At 33.7% G+C, this 21,979-nt stretch overlaps 2 protein-coding genes across 2 annotated transcripts; one reads left to right on the top strand and one right to left on the bottom strand.

The window, feature by feature from the left end:
• Positions 1–201: 201 nt before the first annotated feature.
• Positions 202–15,841, bottom strand: LOC125060586 (glutathione S-transferase 2-like). The gene is made up of 5 exons (XM_047665524.1): positions 15,701–15,841; positions 13,663–13,801; positions 6,941–7,108; positions 4,795–4,937; positions 202–655 (listed from the first exon to the last, which is right to left on the bottom strand). Exons 2-5 carry the CDS (start codon positions 13,793–13,795, stop codon positions 485–487), a joined length of 615 nt encoding a protein of 204 aa, XP_047521480.1. The 5' UTR covers positions 13,796–13,801; positions 15,701–15,841; the 3' UTR covers positions 202–484.
• Positions 15,842–18,618: 2,777 nt separating this feature from the next.
• Positions 18,619–20,879, top strand: LOC125060582 (non-structural maintenance of chromosomes element 3 homolog). The gene is made up of 6 exons (XM_047665521.1): positions 18,619–18,637; positions 18,711–19,066; positions 19,295–19,469; positions 20,041–20,153; positions 20,267–20,362; positions 20,640–20,879. The coding sequence occupies exons 2-6, from the start codon at positions 18,842–18,844 to the stop codon at positions 20,700–20,702; spliced, it is 672 nt and encodes a 223-aa protein (XP_047521477.1). The 5' UTR covers positions 18,619–18,637; positions 18,711–18,841; the 3' UTR covers positions 20,703–20,879.
• Positions 20,880–21,979: the final 1,100 nt, after the last annotated feature.

Below are 21,979 nucleotides of genomic sequence, written 5' to 3'. Positions count from 1 at the left end.
CACCAGCAAGACTGATTCTTTTATTTTTTTTAAAATATGCAGTTTTTGTCTCTTCTTTTCTACATTACTTAGCAAAATAGCAGTAAATGGACCAATAAGTTTCTGTTAAAAAAGATGCTAGTATGCATGAATAAGAGGGTACATTTTTAGAAAGAATTAATTAATTTTAAATTCCCAGCTGGTTTTAAATAAAAGAAAATAATACTCTTATTTTTTATTTATACATATATACTTAAATTAATAAGGCACATTGTCTTATTACGTAATAATACAAATGATTAAATGCAGTTACTTTGTAAATTTTGGACAAATATCCGACAAAAAACTTCGGTGACGCCAGATACTGTAATTTTTTTTTAAATATTAATTTAATCGCCAGTAATAACTCGGTTTATTTTTGCCCGTTCTAATTTAAACCTCAGATCATAAAGATGCAGATCAAATACATTCACAAATTATAATTAATAAACAAAGAAATATTATTTTAAAATTCAGTTTTAGGTGCTTTCTTGGCGTAGGCCTGGACTTTGGGCTGCGAGTACACCGCGTCAACCACTTGTTGGAAGCTTGGGTATTTCTTTTCAAGGTCTGGCATTTGGAGCATCGTCTTTAAGTAGTCGAACATTCCAGCGAACACGAAGTCTGCCCAGGTGAGCTGAAAAATAATACAGAAATGAAACACAAGGCCCTATCCCAGCACGACTTGCTGTGTCAGTGTCTCTGGTGGACTGCGGTGCGCAGTGGAGAGCTGGAGCACTGAGGCGCGCCGGCCCGTAATAACAATTAGTTATGTAAAACATTAAATTAATGTAAATTTATAATTTTTTTTTTAATGGATTACTTTATTATGTAAATTTCAAAATCATGTTCTATATACATTTTCGTCATAAAATGAATTCAAAGTGTCAAAAATTGGCTAAGTTTGGATTTTTTATCGAGCGAAGATATTTAAATCGTGTATCGATCTTTCAAAATGGATACATTAACTACTCAAGTCCACCATATATTTTTTCCATTCGCCCTACTTCATGAAACGATGACGAAAAATGGAAAGAAACAATGTACTTTTTTGGAGTTTGGCGACCAGATGGGTCCTTAAGGATCGACGAATCTCAACAGATATATAAGGGGGCGTCCATAAATTACGTGAGGTGTTTTTTTAAATTCTCTGTACTTCCCTCCCCCCCTGGTGAGATGTCGTGAGATTTTATTCAACCCCATCCCCCAATCTCACGTGAGATTTTTCAAAATGTGGGTTTCTTACGTACACGCGTTGGATTGTTATAGTAAAAAGAAAAAAAAATTGCTTCGTGCTTTTATTTACGACTAAAACAAAATAAGTGAAATGTTGAGCGTTTAGGTATGGAGTTAGCGGGAAGTTGCAGAGATAGCCTTTAGGGTCAACCGTTTTCTTAATTTTTTATTAATTAGAAAAAAATTGGTGATATTTGCTGAGACCCCCCCCCCCCTCTCTCCAACGTAAGATTAAATAAGATTTGACTCGACCCCCTCCCTCCCTTAAACACCTCACGTAATTTATGGACGCCCCCTAAGGAAAAATTAAGGAATGTTTTTATAATTCGATTTCATGTATGAAGTTTATTTGTAAGAAATCGAGCGCAGTATTTATTACCCTGTATACATTACGACGCGATATTTTCTTATATTTGTTCTTAAAAACTTTTAAATTTTCAAACATTCACTTAAATTTAAAAAATATCGAAATCCTTGTGGAAACTATGTCATATAATCTACACGCTATTAATTTTATTAATATGATAGTATAGCTATAGTTATCATTGCCAGTCATTACTCGTCTTTATCTTGTAATTTTTTTTTTAAATTGCTACGATAACGACCACGTAATAACTGTTTTTGGAATTATGTAATTTTTTTTAAATTAACAATTTATTGTTACATATATGCATAAGTTCCTTATTTAATATTATATTATTTAAATTTCGTTAAGGGGCCTCTAGACGGGTTACACTTTTAATTCAATATGTGGCCACATCATTGTATTTATATACATAAATCTAATATATAAAATTCTCGTGTCGCGGTGTTTGTAGTTAAACTCCTCCGAAACGGCTTGACCGATTCTCATGAAATTTTGAAATGAAATATGCACAATATTGGGTATGTCTGAGAATCGGACAACATCTATTTTTCATCCCCTAAATGTTAAAGGTAGTCCACCCCTAAATTAATTTTTTTTTAAATTTTAGATAATAAATTTTTATTTTATTTTTTTGTGATACATCATTAAAAATACATACAACCCCTAATTTTCACCCTTCTACGATCAACCCTTATTTTTTATTATAAATTATATTAGACCACAAGCCCATGAACAAAAAATACCTGTGAAATGACCCAACCTGAATTACGCTTAGAAGGCTGTTACTATATCTGAAAATAGCTTTGAGCACTATGCCGTCATTTCTGAGCGGTACATGTGAGTACGTGAGTGAATGGACTTTCTCAGGTACAATGGTGGAATTTCGACTAATTATTAATGTACGGCTTTGTTATAAGTGTATAGATGATTAAAAATAAATGTCGAAAAACCTAGTGCCGTACAAAAGTGATGGTGCCGGAAGTCGGTGCAAATTTTTAATTCGACGACAGTTGCAGAAGCAATATAGGTCATTTATTACTGTACGGCATTTGTGTGATTCCTTTTGGACACATATACAGATACTTTACCCGTAAACGCCGTACATATTCCCAGCGGAGCGGTCGAAAGCCAAGGGTCGCAACATATGTCTGATTAGCATATAGGTGATGATGATATGAAACAACATAAAATTAAATGATCTTGAGAGTACTTCACAAATAGATAACATTTTCCAGCATGCCGTACATTTTTTGTGGAACACATAGGTGTATGGGGTAAATTACTTTCCTCAGAAAAGAGTCATTTTCCGGTGACTTTTATCTGTACGGCAATAACACAGGTTATTAATACTTAAGACAATCTTCAATAAAAGATAAATGCCGTACACTTTCGATAGTCCGCTACCACCGCCTACCAATACAGGGCGTCCCAAAGTTATGGGAAATGAAGGGAAAGTACCTTAAATATCGTAGATAGGGTATTTTACTAAAAGAAGACTTTATGTTATTTTTAAAAGTTATTAATTCTGCATTCAAAGATTTTTTAAAAATTACTTGCCTCGTCTGGGAATCGAACCGACTTAAATGTAAAAAAAAACACCCCTACTTTTATGATGCCAATCGAAAGAATGGCCAAAAACTAATAACTCTTCTTAAGTAACATAGTATTTTAAAAGAAAGGAACAGCGTGAATATATCTTTTTAATCAAATTAAAAACATTATCTATCGTATTCGGCCTAAAAAAATCCCCTACGAGTCTGTTACTTTAGAAAAGTTATTAGGTTTTGGCCATTCTTTCGATTGGCATCATAAAAGTAGGGGTGTTTTTTTTTTTAATTTAAGCCGGTTCGATTTCCAGACGAGGCAAGTAGTTTTTAAAAAATCTTTGAATGCAGAATTACTAACTTTTAAAAATAACATAAAGTCTTCTTTTAGTAAAATACCCTATCTGCGATATTTAAGGTACTTTCCCTTCATGTCTCATAACTTTGAGACGCCCTGTATTATATTTTTATTTTTGTTAAAAATATTTTTCCTTTACCTCTCTCTGCTGGTACGATAAGGCTGTAAATATACTTTACAGCCTTATTGTAGTATACTCAGATATGTACAGTTATTAATGACCTTAAGGGACACCTCAAACGTCGTCGAAGTTTTTATCAGCTGTAAAGAATAATCTGGAGTAAAATGTACGGCATCTGGTTTTTTTTGTTTATTTATATTTGTTACATATAAAATAACAATAATCTTTGAAAATATTACTCCCCATATTACTCTAGGAGCATTTGAAAAGTCATCTAAATTTCGGAAATTTCATATATTTTTTATCATAATATTTTTATTTGTTACCATTTATAATGAACGGCTATAATGTACAACGGTAATATTTAGTAACATTATGTAAAAAAACAAGTTGCCGTACATTATTCTCTGATCTTACAGCAGTAAGAACTTGGTAAATCCTGAAATTTCGATAAATATTTAATTACACAAATATTAACTATAATATTTGGACGGCATAATTATAAAACATTATTGTCCGTGTTAAATAATATTTTGAACATGTTGCCGTACATTTTACAATGACCTTAGGGTCAATGGGTGTAGGGGTAGGGTTCCGACCCTTGGCTTTCGACCGCTCCGCTGGAAATATGTACGGCGTTTACGGGTAAAGTATCTGTATATGTGTCCAAAAGGAATGACACAAATGCCGTACAGTAATAAATGACCTATATTGCTCCTGCAACTGTCGTCGAATTAAAAATTTGCACCGACTTCCGGCACCATCACTTTTGTACGGCACTAGGTTTTTCGACATTTATTTTTAATCATCTATACACTTATAACAAAGCCGTACATTAATAATTAGTCGAAATTCCCCCATTGTACCTGAGAAAGTCCATTCACTCACGTACTCACATGTACCGCTCAGAAATGACGGCATAGTGCTCAGAGCTATTTTCAGATATAGTAACAGCCTTCTAAGCGTAATTCAGGTTGGGTCATTTCACAGGTATTTTTTGTTCATGGGCTTGTGGTCTATATACATTGCAAAACGTTTGCCAGTTTAGCTAGCAGGTATACACTATATATATATATATATATATATATATATATTCTATTCCTTTTTAATTGTTCGACTGTCGACATAATCTGTAACGATAAATAAATACCTTGCCGGCAGCAATGTGTCCGTTGTTCTTCTTGATGATCTCGTCCAGTTTCTCAAGCAACGCCGGGTAAACGTTCTTAGTGAATTCCACGTTCTTTTTGGCCTTCAATTCCGCGTCGGCTTCGTATTGGACGGTAGCGGCCTCTGTAATTTATTCCATCTTTATTGTAACCCTACGTCTAAAATTAGACTCCGCGGCACCAAGGTCCCGTAAACGCGGCGCCGTCTACTAATGTTGCCAACATATTTTTCTTCAATTACCATAATTTATTTTATTTTTATTTTATTTTAAAAGGCACACTAACGAAACACATACAAACACTTACAGAGAACACATAACATAGAAAACAAGATACATGCATGTGCATCAATAACAAATGTGCACAACATTTAAAGGGAAGCATTACAATGAAGAAAAGAAAATAACTTAAACATTAAAAGTAAAAAAAAAACATGCAATTTACAATTATATATATGTAAAAAAAAAACAATAATTTTCTACTTGCATTTATTACGTTACGTATTACGTTTGTAGAAAAAACGACAGTAACAATAGAAAAAACTAAAATGTTGAATATGCCTAACTTCAGCGTGTCGGTTTTTTGTGACGGTGTGCGCGAGCATCGTACAAATTTACTAGCAACATTTTTCCCTGACGCGCCGAAAAAAGTATAACTTCAAAAATTCTAAAATGTATATATCAAATCTAAGCTGTATATTATTTTTTTAATAATTGAAAAAAAATATATTGAATAGAGTAAAAATCCCCCTTAATAAATTTTTTCCTCTGAAATACCCTCTGAATATCTTGATTCCTGCCTATCTTGATTGATAATAATTGTGGTTTATTTAAATTGCCAATATTGCTAGATTGGCGATAATGATTTTATTATTATTAAATGTCATTTGAAACTTAATAGAATAGAAAGATGTTTATTTCCCTATGTTACATTATGTCCACAGGTCGATGGTGTATTCGGCCTATGGCCGTGGGTGTGTTAGCTACTTACAGACTACCCATGTTTGTCTCAAAGAGATCGATAAGTGTCGCGCGGTGTGTACTGTGAGCTTGTTAAATAAATTTATAATGTTGTTATATATTGTCTTTTGAAACTTAAAGACAATTAAAGTTATCATTTGACAGTCTTTAAATGGTTAATGTCAATAGAATTAATTAAAGAATTTCTGAAGTCATCATTAATAATATCATTTATCCGCAGGTTCTTGCTTTGTTAATAAACAAATACAGAACAGTAACTTCTTACAAGGCACTAAAATTGTCGTCCAGCCCTGCGATTCTGTAACTCACAAAGCGGTTTTCGCATCGGCGGTCTCTCTCAAATCAGTCGTGAAGCAGTCATTTTATGATTTGGCATTCTGATAAACAATAAAGTACAAGCTCCAACCTTTTCAGAATGCCAAATCATAAAATGACTGCTTCACGACTGATTTGAGAGAGACCGCCGATGCGAAAACCGCTGTGTGAGTGCGTGAAGTGAGTTACAGAATCGCAGGGCTGTATTCATTCCCAAGGTTAAAAATCAGTAGAATATGTTTATTAAAATTGTCAAATTTTAGAAAAGATAGCTTGTAACATATACTGTAAATATATAGTATTCAGTATGCTCAGATCTTCAATAACTAAAAAATCGTGCTTTCTTGTTTTTGTGCCTAGTTCTAAGTCATTGTACCTTATTTTTCCGTCATTTATAAAAGAAACAACAATAATGACAAAAGCCTAGGCAAAATCGAAGACTCACTTAAATGTCTTTTTTTTCTTTGCTTTTCTTTTTGGCTCTAAAGTCGGTTAATTACGATGTTTTCAGCGTACGAGCGGGTGTTAAATGCCCTTCCTTCCTAAGATGCCGCGATTTGAACGGCTGGTTACAAAAATTATTCTAATTCACTATTATATATCTACTATTATATAATATTTAATCAATTATGTACTTTAACCAGTCATAGATAAATACAGCGCAATTTTTAGAATTAGAAGCGATAAGATACCGTTAAATGATTACGTAAATGTTTTCGTGACTATTAATAAAAATAAACGTAAAAAAACTTCTTTCCCCGGGATTCGAAAGTGGGTGGGTTTAGTCTCCGAGGCGGAATCGATGTCAAATATTACAATTAATATTACTTACTCGCACGGATATCATTAACGAAGTCGACATTCTGGTCGATCTCCAGATCCTCTTCAGCGTCAGCTCCGGAGAGGCCGTACTTGCGGCCCAGGTAGCGGGAGATGGCAATGCTCTGTGCGTAAGACTTACCATCGATCTCTAGTACCGGCATCTGACCAAAAGGTGTCGCTGTAAAAAATAATTTGTTGAAACTCTAGAAGGTTTTTTTACACTGCATTCTATCATATTATCATAATGATAAAGCAGGAATATTTAATTCGAATTAATTAATGATTGAACTACTAGAATGATTCCAGATTCCTATATTAGTTAGATATTTATAAATATTTACTCTGGAAAGTTGCCATATTACTGTTTTTTGCAATCGTAATATTATCTGTTGCCATGTTCAATCGTTTGCGCACGATTAGGATAGAACCCTTTGGCGGGTGGCGGACGTTATCAAAGCCGCCGCATCTTCAAACGGCCCCGAAACATTTTATCGGATCCGGATATTATCAAATAGCTAAGGACAAATTAAAAGCCGCCCGGCAAAGTCTACTAAGAGTAAAAAACCACCTTCACCGGGGAAGGCGGCTTTTAAATTGTTAGCTAAAAGCGCGGATCAAAGTACTCCCACATTTATAACATACGTCGGCGCGGTGCGAGTGTAAATAATATTAGTATGCACATGGTTGGTGTTATCGCCTGATTAGATTAATTGTGACTGGCAACTATTACTATTTTTCTGTATAGGCAACCTTTTGAAGCTTAGGGTAACATTGGGAATTACATGTATGTCGAAAACATATTGGATGTGTAGTAAGTGCATTAACTTTTCTAAGCGCTAAGGGTGCGTTCAAGTATTATGTAACGAGATTTTTCCTTTTGTAAAACGTTACGATGCGGGGCGGGGATTGACTTACGCGTTATTGTTAATATTATTTTCGACTTACACCACATAATAGTAATTAAAGAGACACAAGGTGGTCACGAAACGTTTTACTATACTTGAGTACAGTACTGTACTAGGGTAATGAAAAACGTTACGGCGAGTTACATGGTGGGGGGGGGGGGGTCAATAATCTCCAAAATTGGGTTACGTAATACTTGAACGCTCCCTAAGTCGCCACTCTGAAATTTACCCTTACACATTGTATGTGAACAAGAAAAATTAACAAGACCACCTGATTAAACATTAATCGCATGTCAACTGTGTAGTGTGTACGTATCCAAATAAGCGCAATTTGTCAGAGCTGATTTACACAGGGTCAGTAACTGACTACAAATTCGAGGCAAGTCAGTGCTGACCCGAAAAAAACCCTGTGTAAACTGATTTGAAGTCAGTACAGTGGCTTGAAGTCAGCGCTGACTTGAATATTCGGACACGAATATTTTAAAGTCAGTTGGCGCCCCCCGCCACCCGCGCACCCCCGCGCCAGCCAAATAAACCCCGTGTAAACAGACAAGTCAGTGCGTGGCTAGTCACTGCCACTGCGTTGTAGAGTGACCACGTTTTTTTCGCTGGCGATAAAAATGAAGTTTAGCGAAGACGAAACCATAAAATTGGTGCAATTATATGGCCAGTTTGTACTCCGCAGGATCTTCAAATCGCAATTGCTTCAGCAACAAAGCAGAGCCACCAGTTTCGTTTCTATCGTCAATCCATTTTCTTACCCATTGTCGTTCATTTTTAGTTATCTCATTTTCTACCATTTCTATTAACTCATTCAACAGCAAAATTGATAAATTTTTCAACAAATAATTAAATCGTCGTTTCAGTTGTTTTCGCGAATTCATTTTTCCCACTGACTTCACACACGTGTGGTCATCGTGAGAAACGCACCACTACTACTTCCTTCATGTAAACAGTTAAAGTCAGTCGCGGCGCCGACTTTGGCGCTGCGACTGACTTGTCTACTTACCCTGTGTAAATCAGCCATCAATTTAATAGGCAAGTCAGCCTCCTTTCACAGGACACGCCGTCAACTTTTTGGGTCTAAACTCTAAGACAAGCCGGTTTCCTCACGATGTTTTCCATCACAGTTCGACCGAATTTTAAATGCGCACATAGAAAGAAAGCCCATTGGTGCACAGCCGGGGATCTAACCTACCTCGAACCGACCTCAGGAATGAGAGTCGCACGCTGAAGCCACTAGGCCAACACTACTCAAAGTTATATAATGTTTTTTATCAATTCCGATATTACTTAACCTTTATCAAACCAATCCTTTATCAAAACGAATGTTAAGTAATCCACTTCCAAGGACATCCACACTTATCGATATGCAAAACATTTGGGTCTATATAACAAAAAGTCTTATGTAACATATTTATCTATGTAATATATTTGTAAATAAGGTCGTTCTGTGTTATGTTATCTTACTTAAAACAGAAGCCATTGATAATAATCAATGAACCCTCGTGTGGAGAGAATTGGGTCTTGTTATAACGATATCAATGTTCTACTATACATAATATCAAGATAACATCCAAGACACAATGACCCGAAGGCTCGTTGAAAGACATAACAAAAAACAAACTGGCCGCCCAATGGTGGTCAAGTTGAAGGAGAATGTAGACGAGGAAAGAATGGCTTATAAAATAGGTTTATTATGAAATCTATATATATAAAAGAAAGTCGTGTTTGTTACAACACTTATAACTCGAGATCGGCTGGACCGATGTTAGTTATGTCTTTTTTGATGGATTTTTCTCCACTCCGAATAGCAGAATAAGTAATAAAATATCGGATAAGTTATCGAATAACAATAAATAAATTAATTAATTTTACGAATGCACACGGCATGTGGTGACAAAACTACGCATCATTTTACGTCGAATTCGTGTCACTTCAAGAAATTCCGAACTTGAGGTAAATGAGGAGATGCATAACCAGGCTTTGATCTTGATCGAAAACATGTGTTACCTCATCAAAAAATGTTGTAAAGCAGAAAGTGCTTTAACATGCAGTATCGCAATATTGGCGTTAGAGAGAAGAGGCCTAATGTGTAAAACTGCCATTCTTCTTTTGCAATGGCAAGCAATAAAACATTTCTCTATTTGCAAAAAAGTTATCACCTTAATGAAATCCTAAAATAAGTTTAACTAAAGTAACAACGATATTATTATTAAGGCAGAACGAAGTTAGCCGGGTCAGCTAGTATAAGATAAAGGTATGTATCACTTATTCCACGTCATTAAATTTGAATCGGTAGACATCGCCAAAGAAGACAGAGGGTGTAGGTCGGCGTAAAAAAGTCACGGTACTCTTTTAAAATAGCAAATCATCCAACTAAACTTATTTAAAAACGAATATCGCAAATTAATTAGACGTAGCCTGTCTAGCATTAGTCCCAGGCCCTTTTATCAACTAGATAATCGTCAACTTTATAGTAGCCTTTTTACACAGCTTTTCTTTAATACATTTCTTAAATTTATTGAAAGGCAGAGATAAAAGAGCCTCTGGGATTTTATTAAAGAAGAATATCCCTTTCCCCAAAAAAGAATTACTAACTTTAGGTAGTCTACGGGGAAATTCCAGCCTGCGTTTGTTCCGAGTATTAACGTTATGCGTATGTTCTATTCTAGTAAACTTATAATGATGATGACTCGTATATATGAAAAACGTATTGGATTCCGAAATACGTATACAGTTCACGCTACAATTTTTTACCTATAGATCTTGTAATTCCTAAGGAAAGTTAAGGGGTCTAATTCAATATGGTTTTAGGTAAAATTACTTAAAAAAACTATTGTTAAAAAGATCAAAAAATTCACGAAAACCGGTTCGAAACTGGTTTTAATAGATATCGCTTACCCCGGGATACAAAGTCGTAAAGCAATATTACCACTGTTTTAATGTTTTGTAATTTTTGCCTTCCTTGAGTGATGTACTAACTGTAATAACTGTAATTAAATTCAGAATTTTTGCAAAACATTTTATTGAAGCGAAACTTCTTTATCGGGGTTGGAAAAAAATTTAGTGTAATATTTTTGCGTTACGCGTCACGTTTTTCGGTTACGCGCCATGTTCCTTTTTGAAGTCAAACTTCTTTATCGGCGTTGGAAAAAAATTTACCGTCACATTATTTATTATTAATTATTAATTTTTTATTATGTATTATTTATTATTTTTTATTATTATTTATTATTTTTTTATTATTATTTATTATGTATTATTTATTATTTATTATTCGACGCTTAATATTTTAATGACAATTAAATTCATTAAATTCCTAACATATCTTCCTTTTTCCGTCCCTCTAAGTATCGGAAATCTAAACTTTTAGATTTGTATAAATATGAACAACACTTCAAGATTAGTTTGCCACTGAAGTTTCACTTCTGACATGTGTACTTTGTACACACACACTTTTTTTATAAAAAAACACGATAATGGCTATAAAGCCAATAAAATTAATATCCGTCACTATGTTAGTAATACTCGTTTACCTAATTTTGCTTTCGTGAAATAGATCACAATAAAGATATATAGTTTAGATTGTAATTCTACCAAAAAATCATAAAAGTTAACATTTTAAAAACAAATAAAGAGTGGTAATAATATATCTCTGTTTCACCAACGTCATAATATTTCCACGAAAACAGTGGTAATACATCATTATAACACGTGCGCGATAAGTTGGGACCTTCTAGGAATGCGGCTTCCCGCCCGCTTCCCCTGCACTTCCCCGATGGCGCCCGTATTGTACCGTTCGCATCGCAAGTTTTCTACTAGGATTTTTATCTGGCTTACGTCACGTAACGACGCGCTCTGGAATCCTTTTAGTTTCGTTTGTGTTATTGTTTTGTTGTTGTAGTTTTTGTTGTTATAGTTCTTGTTAAGTTTTTTTTGTTATCATTATGAAGGGTAAACCTTTACATAGCGGAGAAAGAAACCTCGTGCTAAAAGTGTTAGAGTTATGTGAAAACGAAAAACGGAACAAACAGTTTTGTGTACCTGTTGACCAGTTGTAAATAATAGATACGAGTAAAATAAATGTATGAACTTAAACATTATATCTTTATTCATTACAAAACGTTACCTTCCTTCACTTTCTGTGATACATAATTAAATAGTATTCTATTGTATTCAAATAGTGTAAAAAAAAAATAAAGATAAGATAAAAAGCAGCATCATCCCTGAGTAACATAATAAATTAGGTTAAAAAAAACAAAGACGAAGCCGCGGCGGCTGCTCGTTGTGTTCGCTTTTTTGCGGACGGTACAAACACGCCACTGTGACGTCACCGCGCTCGGGTCCCAACTTATCGCGCACGGGTTGTACGTTCTAGACATTCGTCAAAATTACCGTCGTAATGTGTGGTTATTGTCGTTCGTAATTTTCGTTTAGACAATCGTAAAACGCTCTTGCTCTTCAGTCTAATTAGATAAAGTTATTTTATAACTATTACACTAAATACATAACTACAATGTTTAAAACATCAAATAGGAAAATAAAATAGCTTTTATTTTATATGTATTTATATATCTAATGTAATTAATATCCTATATATATAATGTAGTATATACCTAGTAATAATAGCATTACCAAAAATAGATTTTGCTTTTGTTTCGCGGGGCAAGCGATATGAGTTGACCCTATTGGCGTAACAGGAAATTAGAATAAACACGGAATTTTAAAAATGCAAGTCATTCAATACAAGCGCTGGTAGCATACATAATACTGAACATCATACGTTGAATAGTAATTTTCCTTGAGTGAGAAAATCAGTCGAAATATTTTATTATTATGCAGATAAACACACTAGCAGCTTAATAAGCTGATGCGCGAGTATTTGCGGATTTGGAGAAATTTTCAAAAATAAAAAGAGTGGCGGAGAGTTTATTGCCAGTTCTTCTCTTCCGTTCTACGTCCTTGATTGAGAACTGGCAGTAGAATTAGAATCATTTCATATATATTTATTTCCTGACGTTCATAAGTGTACATTTTGTTACCTATCGTCACTATAGGATGATAACCTCGTATGTCAAAAAAACATTTATTGTTTATTCTTAGACACTTATGTCATTCAACTGGTATAATCATGATCAAAACTATGGACAAAAACACATAATAATATTTTAACGAACATTGACGAAATTAAACATTTTTTTCGTTACCTGTAATGTTTGGTTCTCTGGACATACAAGGTTACAGGTTGTCAGACAGCGACGCTCAATTTGAATAGTCCATTAATTACACTTTCGAGAACTAACTACACTTTACAGTCAGCCACTACTCGGTTTGGAAGACAGTACATTAGGTAATTTTTCTCTCGTAAAACGTTACGGGGCGGGGATTGAATTACGCGTTTGTTAATATTATTACCGACTTTCCATTACTTTTCACCACATAAGGGTAACTTTTAGGTATAGAAAAGAAGGGTTATACCCTTCTTTTCTCTACTTTTCTAGCATCTCTATTTCTATGCTTCAGTTTTTTTTTAAAGACAATTCACACCAATTGACTGAGTCCCATGCTAAGCTGGTGAAGCTTGTGTTATGGGTACTAGGCAACGGATATACATACATAGATAGATAGATATATAAATATATATTTAAACACCCAAGACCTAAGCAGAACACCAAATGCTCATCACATCGATGTTCGTCTCAGCCGGGGATCGAACTCGGGACCCATGGATTCGCAGTCAGGGGTACTAACCACTAGACCAATGAGTCGTCAGTCGATTGTTTGTGTAAACTATTTGATATATATGCTTACTAAATACACATACATGGCTTAAACGCAGGCCAGTCCTCCATGGAAACTCTGTTGTCTTCAAATTCCTGGCCACCATAAGAGAGGAGTAGACGAACAGTCTCACCGAGAGCCTTAACGGGGAAGTAGGAGAACTTTACATTAGGCATGATGATCTGAAATGTTTATTGATATTAATCTTTAAATTTTACAGTCCTTTAATATATAAAATGAGTAGAAATGGAAACAACGAGACTAAAGAAAATTTACAGAGCCCTAAATAGGCCAAAGAATATGATTGGGTTTAGTTGAATAATTTTTTGGAAATGAAAAAACCATAGTACTCAAGGCTGCAAACATAATTTAGCATACAAAAATGTAATTTTATTATTTTATTTAATCATTCTTTATTGTATGTGTACTAATTAGAAACCAAATAAAAAAAATCATCCAAATGTATTAAAGTTTTTCTATTCTTCATTTTTTTTAAGTAAATACTCCACTATCTTCATGACAGTTAAAAAAGCATTAATTTACATAAGGCACAATAAACATATTCTAAATTTAAAAATATGATACACCATATAATTATTATTGGTCTATTGTTTTTATTTTACTCTATTTTTTGTTCATCTTCTATGATTTATACCTACCTAAAATATATTTTATAATAATTATACAGCCAAAACCGTTTATGACGACATCGTTTAGAACAACATACCGGTTATATTGACCAAAATCAAAGGTCCCGGCTGAATTCTATTGTTTTAGGTACTTAATAACAACGTCATCGGCTGTTACGACTATCGGTTTTTTCGACCAAAGGTTAAACTTTCCAATATGGACCATCGATATTTGAGGTTTTTGGGGGGAGGGGGCGGGGCACTACCCCCCTGTGCCACACCCTGCGGAACACCATGGTTAAAGTTTTAAGGTTAGAATGGAAACGATTTAGAAATCCGTCGCCCGAATTTGATAATACTGATTATGTAGGTGTCTCTGCAATGACATTCTGCTTTTTAATTAATCGATTGTTTTTAGCATGAAAAATCGATAAATAAAAAATAATCGATTTTTTTAAATTATTTATTATTTCCAAATTTTTGAAATTTTTGGTTTTATAATAATAACCCCCAACCTCATTAACGCGCCAGAAACAGTTATTTAAAAAAAATATTAATATACTAACCTAACCTAACCGAACAATAGATAATAATTGGTTTTTTGGACGGTTCCGGCGCGCGCTACGGGAAATGCAGCCCCTCCGCCCTTGCGTACCAAAGTACAGGCATTTTATTCCAGCCGTAGCGGCTAAGAGCCGAATCTGCGGAGGCCTGACTGTGTTTTATTACAGTGGGTGGGGGCTGCTCTTCCTCCGCGCTTCGAAGCTTTTTATATACACACTAGGGGTAGGGCAGACATGATCACAGTGGGGTGCTCTGATTCGGTTTTGGGTACTTTTTGGATGTTAAATAAGTGAGAGAACATTTTTTTCTAGTAAGAATTAGTTAATACAAAAAGTTGCAAACTTAGAAAATACAAACCAGTAGGTATCGATACTTTCAAAATTTTCGGAACCCTACACTAATTGAAACGTGAAGTAATTGACGTTTGACATCGATTATTTGTCAAATTTATTTTGTAATTGCGTGTTATTAGCCAAAGTATGAAAAGTGAAAATAAATGTATTTCATGAACCGTAAGTTTCCGTAATCTAAAACTTTGCAAAACGCTTTCATTTGGTGAGTACTATCTACAAAAAAATAGGGGTATTTAAATCGATGGTCCATGTTGGAAAGTTTATCCTGCACTTTTTTATAAGAAATATGAATTGTGTTAATTATTTAACACTTTTAATACTAAAAGTAAACTTGACTTATTAGACTTATTAGAGACTTGACGGCCTTGAATGAACGGAACGAGACCAATTTATCTTAATATCAATTCAATATTAGTGATGCAGGATTATTTGAGCCGGTATTTGCAGTCGTAGACTGAATAGAGGGTTATTACAGTACCAATGATTTAATATATTACATACTGATTTAAAACAAAGTGTCAAGTGATAGACTTACAAGTTTGGTTCCAATCAGCTCCAAAATAATTACTTGCAAAAAGCGCAGAGCGTGCTCTCAGCTTAGACCCAAATAGTCAATTGGCAAAAATAGAAAAATTACAAAATGGTTTCATTAAATAACACAGTCAAGTGACACTGTCAAGTGTAACTGTAACCTTAACACATTACGAACACAGAACATTTATGTACTATAGGTCTACCAGGATCTGATGGCAAAAAGGGAAAAAAGAAATTGACGCTAGCAATACTGGGGAAATTGGAGTAAAACGTTTTGATACTTTTTTTTCCTTATAGCGGCTGATTCTGTGTGTGATACATGCAAAATATATAAAAATTTATGCAATGATAATTTTTGAAAATTTGGTGAATGTGGGGTTTGAAATTTAGATGAAAACTCCAATTACTCTGTTCATGAGTTTATTCATTAATTAAGAATTTGAAAATGGTTCCAAATACTGCACATCCATAAAAAAAGTCTTCAACGCAGTATTTATAATAAACCTTTCCTCCTGCATCTCAATTAACCGATCTTGTTCTATGAACTGATTTTCAATTTTTATTACATGTTCACAAGATTTTCGCTATTCATCAATCCCTATTTGAGAGAAAGAAACAGTGTAAAACTCATTTATCTTATTTCTGATCAATTCTAAATCAAAACTATCCAAGTTTATTTGTGGTATAAGAAACCCCTGAAATAAACCTAAGTTTAGTATAAGTACATAATATAATACACACGAAAAATCCCATAAACCAAAGTATCAAGACGTGTCATTCCTACTAACCAGTCAATGCTTGATAAACATTGAAAACAATATGTCTTGCTTGCGATCGAAGAGGTTTCTTCGACATTTTCATCACATTTTAAAGGACATTTGAAGCCAAACCAAAAACAATTCCTCGAAATTTCAGTTGACAGATGAAATTTTTCTTTTATTGCCATATGAAAATCGCTAATTTTAAAAAAAAAAATTGCCATCAGATTCTGGTAGACCTATAATAATACTGATACAACACTATATACTGTTTGGATAATATAATATGTAAATGTCTGTTCTTAAACTCCTTTTTTAAGAATTGATCTCTTATTTTATAGATTACCGTTTCTCTGTTTTTACCCTGGGCCACAATGTACAAACCGTGCGGACCATAAAAAAACACTATATACGATGATGATGATGAAATTAATTTATCCCTAATTGGTAAGGCAAAGGAATTGGTAATAAGCACTATAACTTGACATATGACCGTTGACTTGTTTGCATCTATTATAGTTAATTGTCAATACTCTGTCGACCACATGAAGGAAGGATTGAATTTAGTCCATAGTTTACCTCTAATATAATGTATTATAATAAAATTTAATTGGGGTTTTCTTTTATAAATTGCATAGTGATGCCAACATGGGGGTTTACACCCCAAATTTAGGGGGAATCAAGATATATATTCAATACAATTTGTATTACGCCTCTAGGCTAGAGCCCAACCAACAAACATAATTAAATGTACACTCAAGCGTGGCTATAACTAAAATATCAAGAAGCTTCAACTTCAGACTAACAGCTATTTCATACTATCAGTTTAGAGATGGAAGAAAAAGTTGTTGATCATATCAACTCTTTTCACCGGAAATCTAACTATTGCAGAGAAAAGCCAGAGACAGTATTTGGATAGCAAACTTACAATCGCCAAAATTTACGAATTGTATAGAGAGAAATTTACAAGACCTAATAAAGAACCATGTTCTCTTTATGTCTTTAAAAAAAGGTTGCATGTACACGCGTAAGAAGTTATACTTCTTTGGCATTATTAAAAATAGTTTTTGATTGCATGCAAATAATTAATTACAATTAAATAATCAAAGACTGGAAAAGGAGTCATAATAGACATTAAGTTCAGTTTACATTTGAAAAATAAAATAAATAAATATTTATTATTATTATCTTACATTAAGTGTAACATAAATTCTATTATTATTCGATTGTTGTTTTTAAATTATGTCCAATGCCATAGCATCTTCCGTGGGCAACTTCATTCTGTTAATTTTGTGTCACAGTGCGCGCGCATCGTAAAATTTCACTCTCATCAATTTTTATAACGCGTCTATTCCCTTGGACAGCTTTGGCAAGAGACCAGAAGGCTCAAGTCACCGAAGGGAGATGGGCTAATTTCTCGCCAACTCTGACTTTGTCTTTGCGATTTCCCGTTTGAAAGACCTGGATGCTGAGTTTTATGTCTTTTTTACGTTCACCGATAGTTGCATCACAGGGTGTCGCCACTTGTGCCCAGGCATTCTCAATTAAAGCATTCTCATTCTTCATTCGAAAGGATGGAAGGACAAAAATTTGTAGTATACACGCGGTGACAGCTTGAAAAGCGAGGCCATGGAGAGTGCATGAAAGGGCCAATGCTCGTCTGGAGCAATTCTCCAATGAACCCAATGGCGGGTCAAACAGAGACTTGGTCGTTGCGTCGATGCGAAGTCAGCAGAAGGTCCATCCACATCTGGAATTCTCGTAATAGCAGGGACCATTTGCGTCAAGTCGTATGCTAAAGCAAAGTCGTGAAAGGATCTTTCCGGTGTATCCAGAGCCGAGCCAATCGGCATGGTGGGCGTTAAAATCACCAAGTATAACGATTTCACCGGTTGGAACCCTTTAGAGCAGGGAAAAGGACTAGGACTTAATAAGTTTTCGCTCTACGGGCACGACATACTTCATGTTCATTAATAATAAATACATAAATAAAATCTAAACAGTATCCAGATCATTTAATCAAATCTCCCCAGTATTGCCCAATACAAATCTTTATTTCCCTGTTTGTCATGAGCTACCGGTAGAACTATACTTGTTGTATTTTTGACGTACCTATATTTGAAATTTCAAATTACCTCTCATAACTCATTTCCCAAAACGAGTGTACAACAATTAACAAAGTACAAACTACAAACACTTTAGGGGTTTTAATCGATATTTAGGGTTATTTTAACTATTTAAAGTTGATTCTAGGGGGTACATTATATAGAAGTGGACTGGTGAAGGAGGACTGTGCATAGTCAAAGAAGTACAATAATACAAAAAGGAACTATATTTTATATGCTCTCTCCACGATAAAACATCCATAGCTGAAGCTTGGAAATATGGTTCGAGGAACGAGGAAAGAGGGAAGTACATCTAGAGTTGAAGAGTCCCTAAATACCAACACAAATGCAGTGACGGAGTGTGTTCGTTATATATTATGTCGTGAAGGAAGCAAAGTGCCAATCAAAAGAAGTGAAATCAAAGATTATCTCAGTACGTCTTCACAAATCTCCCAAAATGATATGAATTCTATCATATTGGAATCTGAAAGAGTTTTAAAAAAGGTATACAAATAATTAAGACAACTTATACTTGTAAAGATTAGAAACATTCTTGTCAGGTTTACATTTAAAATAAGTTTTAATGATGTAAAATATAACTTTATTATCAATTATTTATCATTGATAAATAATGACTAGGTTTCCAAACATAAGGAATGTTCATGAGTAGGAAGAAGATTTTACTTATGAATTTATTTAACTTTAAGGTTATAAAAATATTTTTTGTTTCAGATCTATGGTTTTAAATTAGTGCAAATAGCATCAAAATCTGGAGTTCAATATATTGTAGTTTTGGCTGAACTATGTGAAGATTCCTTGTTATCTACAGTAACTGATGTTTCTCACAGACAGCTGCTTGTGGCAGCACTGACACATATTTTTATGACTGGAGGACCTGTAAAAGATGGTATTAACTACTTATACATGTTAAAATACTCACTACTGTTTATGGTGATGAAGGATTCATGAATCTCACATCTGATCTCACCCTCATAATACAAAATTCAATACTCTATGAAACTTGTGAAACTGTGACATAAATAATTATATCAAAATCAGAACAGATAGGGACAGAATCAACAGTTTCTTTGGACCTTTATAGACAAATTTGATCACTAGCACTACAAATCATTTCTACACCATACAACTCTCACTCACATTTCAGAGAAAAGTAATGAAATTCACCTTCGCTGCTCTATTTATTACTTGGGTTACTAGTGTTTGATGTCACATTATACAAGTGCAATTACAGAAAAAATAATTGGTGCAGTATTAAAAATGTAAACTTTATCATTGATTTAAAGTGTTAATACAGTAGATGATTCTGAAGTATTAATGTAGGGTGCTTATTACCCAACAAATTATAGTTGAAAATGATTTCCATTTTTTTAAATAGTTTATTATTGTTAGGATCGAGTTATTTGTATAACATTAACCTACATAAACAATAAATTTATAATCATTAAACTTTATTTCAGATGATATGTGGAATTTTCTCACCGAAACTGGTCTCCTAAAAGAAACAGATAATGCAGGGCGCAAAATAATTACTAATTTATTTACTAAGCAATTATATCTAAAGTATACCAAGGTAATTTCACAAAATTTTCCTTAAAAAAAAGAATTATTTTATAATACTATGTACTATATTTCACGTGGTGTGACTTCCTGCATTGTTATAGTGTCACAATTTAATATTTTCAGGTTGGGGAAAATGAATTAGCGAGATATGTTTTCGAATGGGGTCAAAGAGCCATTGAAGAAGTACCAAAAATATTTCTACTTAACAAAATGGCACAGGCAAGTTCTTTATAAAAATGATTCAATGTTTCTACTTACTTCTAAATAACTAATAAGTAACCAAAACTCTTAATAAGAACCTGGCTTTCCCAGTGAAAATTTTTTGTGTTGAAACAGATAGAACAAGGAATGTTAGGTTAGGTTAGAAAATTTTTTTTTATAAATATACAGAAAGTTGTTATTTTCTTTTATTAGGTTTCTCTTTGACTTTGTTTAGAGGGTTTTGGAAATACAGGTGTAGAAAAGTGCCTCCATTTATACCTTTGTTTTTTTGCAGGCATTTAAAAGAGATCCAAATGACTGGATTGAACAATACCAAGTCTGCACAGTTACAGATTAGAATTGGACTCTATTAAACTCAAAAGTTGTCGAAGTTTTGATTGATATAAAATGTTACTTTGTCATGTGTATTACACATGTTACCACATCACAAATTCCCATTCACATATTTACCATACAAGTATACAAGTATATTTTGATAACACAGGAAACATTAAATAAAACCATTTTATCTGAACCTCTTTTAATTACATTTAATGGCTTATATGAGTGACATTTATAGAATATTTTCAGTTTTCAAACCCTCACAGACAGTAAGACATTTTCGAAATTGGGACAAAGTAATTAGATACTCTTTAGAATTTGGTACATCACTTAAATTATCCAGTATTTCTTTGCATTTTTCGATTACTTTATTAATGGGCCATATATCAATATTTGTTTCCGACAAATTTAACCCAACTTGTTTAATGAATTCTATTTGAGCGGCAGACAGGGTATCATTCTTAGAATCTTTTTTTGTGCATTTCATGCATGTGCAAACCTTTCCTGTGCCCACAAGTAGGTTTATATTTACATGATGCTGGGGCATCCTAGATGTTGGTTCACTGTAATAAATGTAGTAATAGTAAAAAATCAATATCTTAATATATATAAATTAATCACATTGTTTGCCCGCTATGGACTCCTAAACTACCGAACCGATTTCAATCAAATTTGCACACCGTGTGCAGTTTGATCTAACTTAAAAGATAGGATAGCTTACATCTCAATTCAATTTATACCCGCAATATTATTTTTTTGCATAATATTTATTTATTATTTGATAGTCACAATTCTAACAGATGGCACTGTGTTGAAAGTACAAACGTTTCAAATAAGCTACAATTTAATGGCCTTACCACCAAAAAAGCATGGTGGTCCCCATGATTGGTGTTATCGTACCGTTTCCCTTGAATAGGTTACTACTTTGTAATATAATTAAATCCTTAGCCACAGCAACGCTTGGCCGGTCTGCTAGTAATATATATAAATATTATTATGTTGCAAAATTATTACTTTTTATCAGCAAAAGTAGGCTGTGGAATTAATTTAACCAATCAAAACTGATTTTTAATCAATTAATAATTCAATGTTTCTACTTACTTCTAAATAACTAATAAGTAACCAAAACTCTTAATAAGATCCTGGCTTTCCCAGTGAAAAATTTTTGTGTTGAAACAGATAGAACAAGGAATGTAAGGCTGATAACGTAAAAAAAATTTATAAATATACAGAAAGTTGTTATTTTCTTTTATTAGGTTTCTCTTTGACTTTGTTTAGAGGGTTTTGGTTTAA

The sequence above is a fragment of the Pieris napi genome, chromosome 22 (genome assembly GCF_905475465.1).
Source record: "Pieris napi chromosome 22, ilPieNapi1.2, whole genome shotgun sequence".
NCBI classification, from domain to species: domain Eukaryota; kingdom Metazoa; phylum Arthropoda; class Insecta; order Lepidoptera; family Pieridae; genus Pieris; species Pieris napi.
This window is presented reverse-complemented; position numbering and strand designations above follow the sequence as displayed.

Excerpts from the sequence above, each read along its gene's own strand:
- LOC125060586 (XM_047665524.1), bottom strand. The coding sequence starts at position 13,795 with ATGCCTAATGTAAAGTTCTCCTACTTCCCCGTTAAGGCTCTCGGTGAG. Across the intron at positions 7,109-13,662 it reads CTGGCCTGCGTTTAAGCCAT|CGACACCTTTTGGTCAGATG; the intron begins GTATGTGTATTT and ends TATTTTTTACAG. Across the intron at positions 656-4,794 it reads GACACATTGCTGCCGGCAAG|CTCACCTGGGCAGACTTCGT; the intron begins GTATTTATTTAT and ends ATTATTTTTCAG.
- LOC125060582 (XM_047665521.1), top strand. The coding sequence starts at position 18,842 with ATGGTTCGAGGAACGAGGAAAGAGGGAAGTACATCTAGAGTTGAAGAG. Across the intron at positions 19,470-20,040 it reads TGGAGGACCTGTAAAAGATG|ATGATATGTGGAATTTTCTC; the intron begins GTATTAACTACT and ends ACTTTATTTCAG. Across the intron at positions 20,154-20,266 it reads TATATCTAAAGTATACCAAG|GTTGGGGAAAATGAATTAGC; the intron begins GTAATTTCACAA and ends TAATATTTTCAG.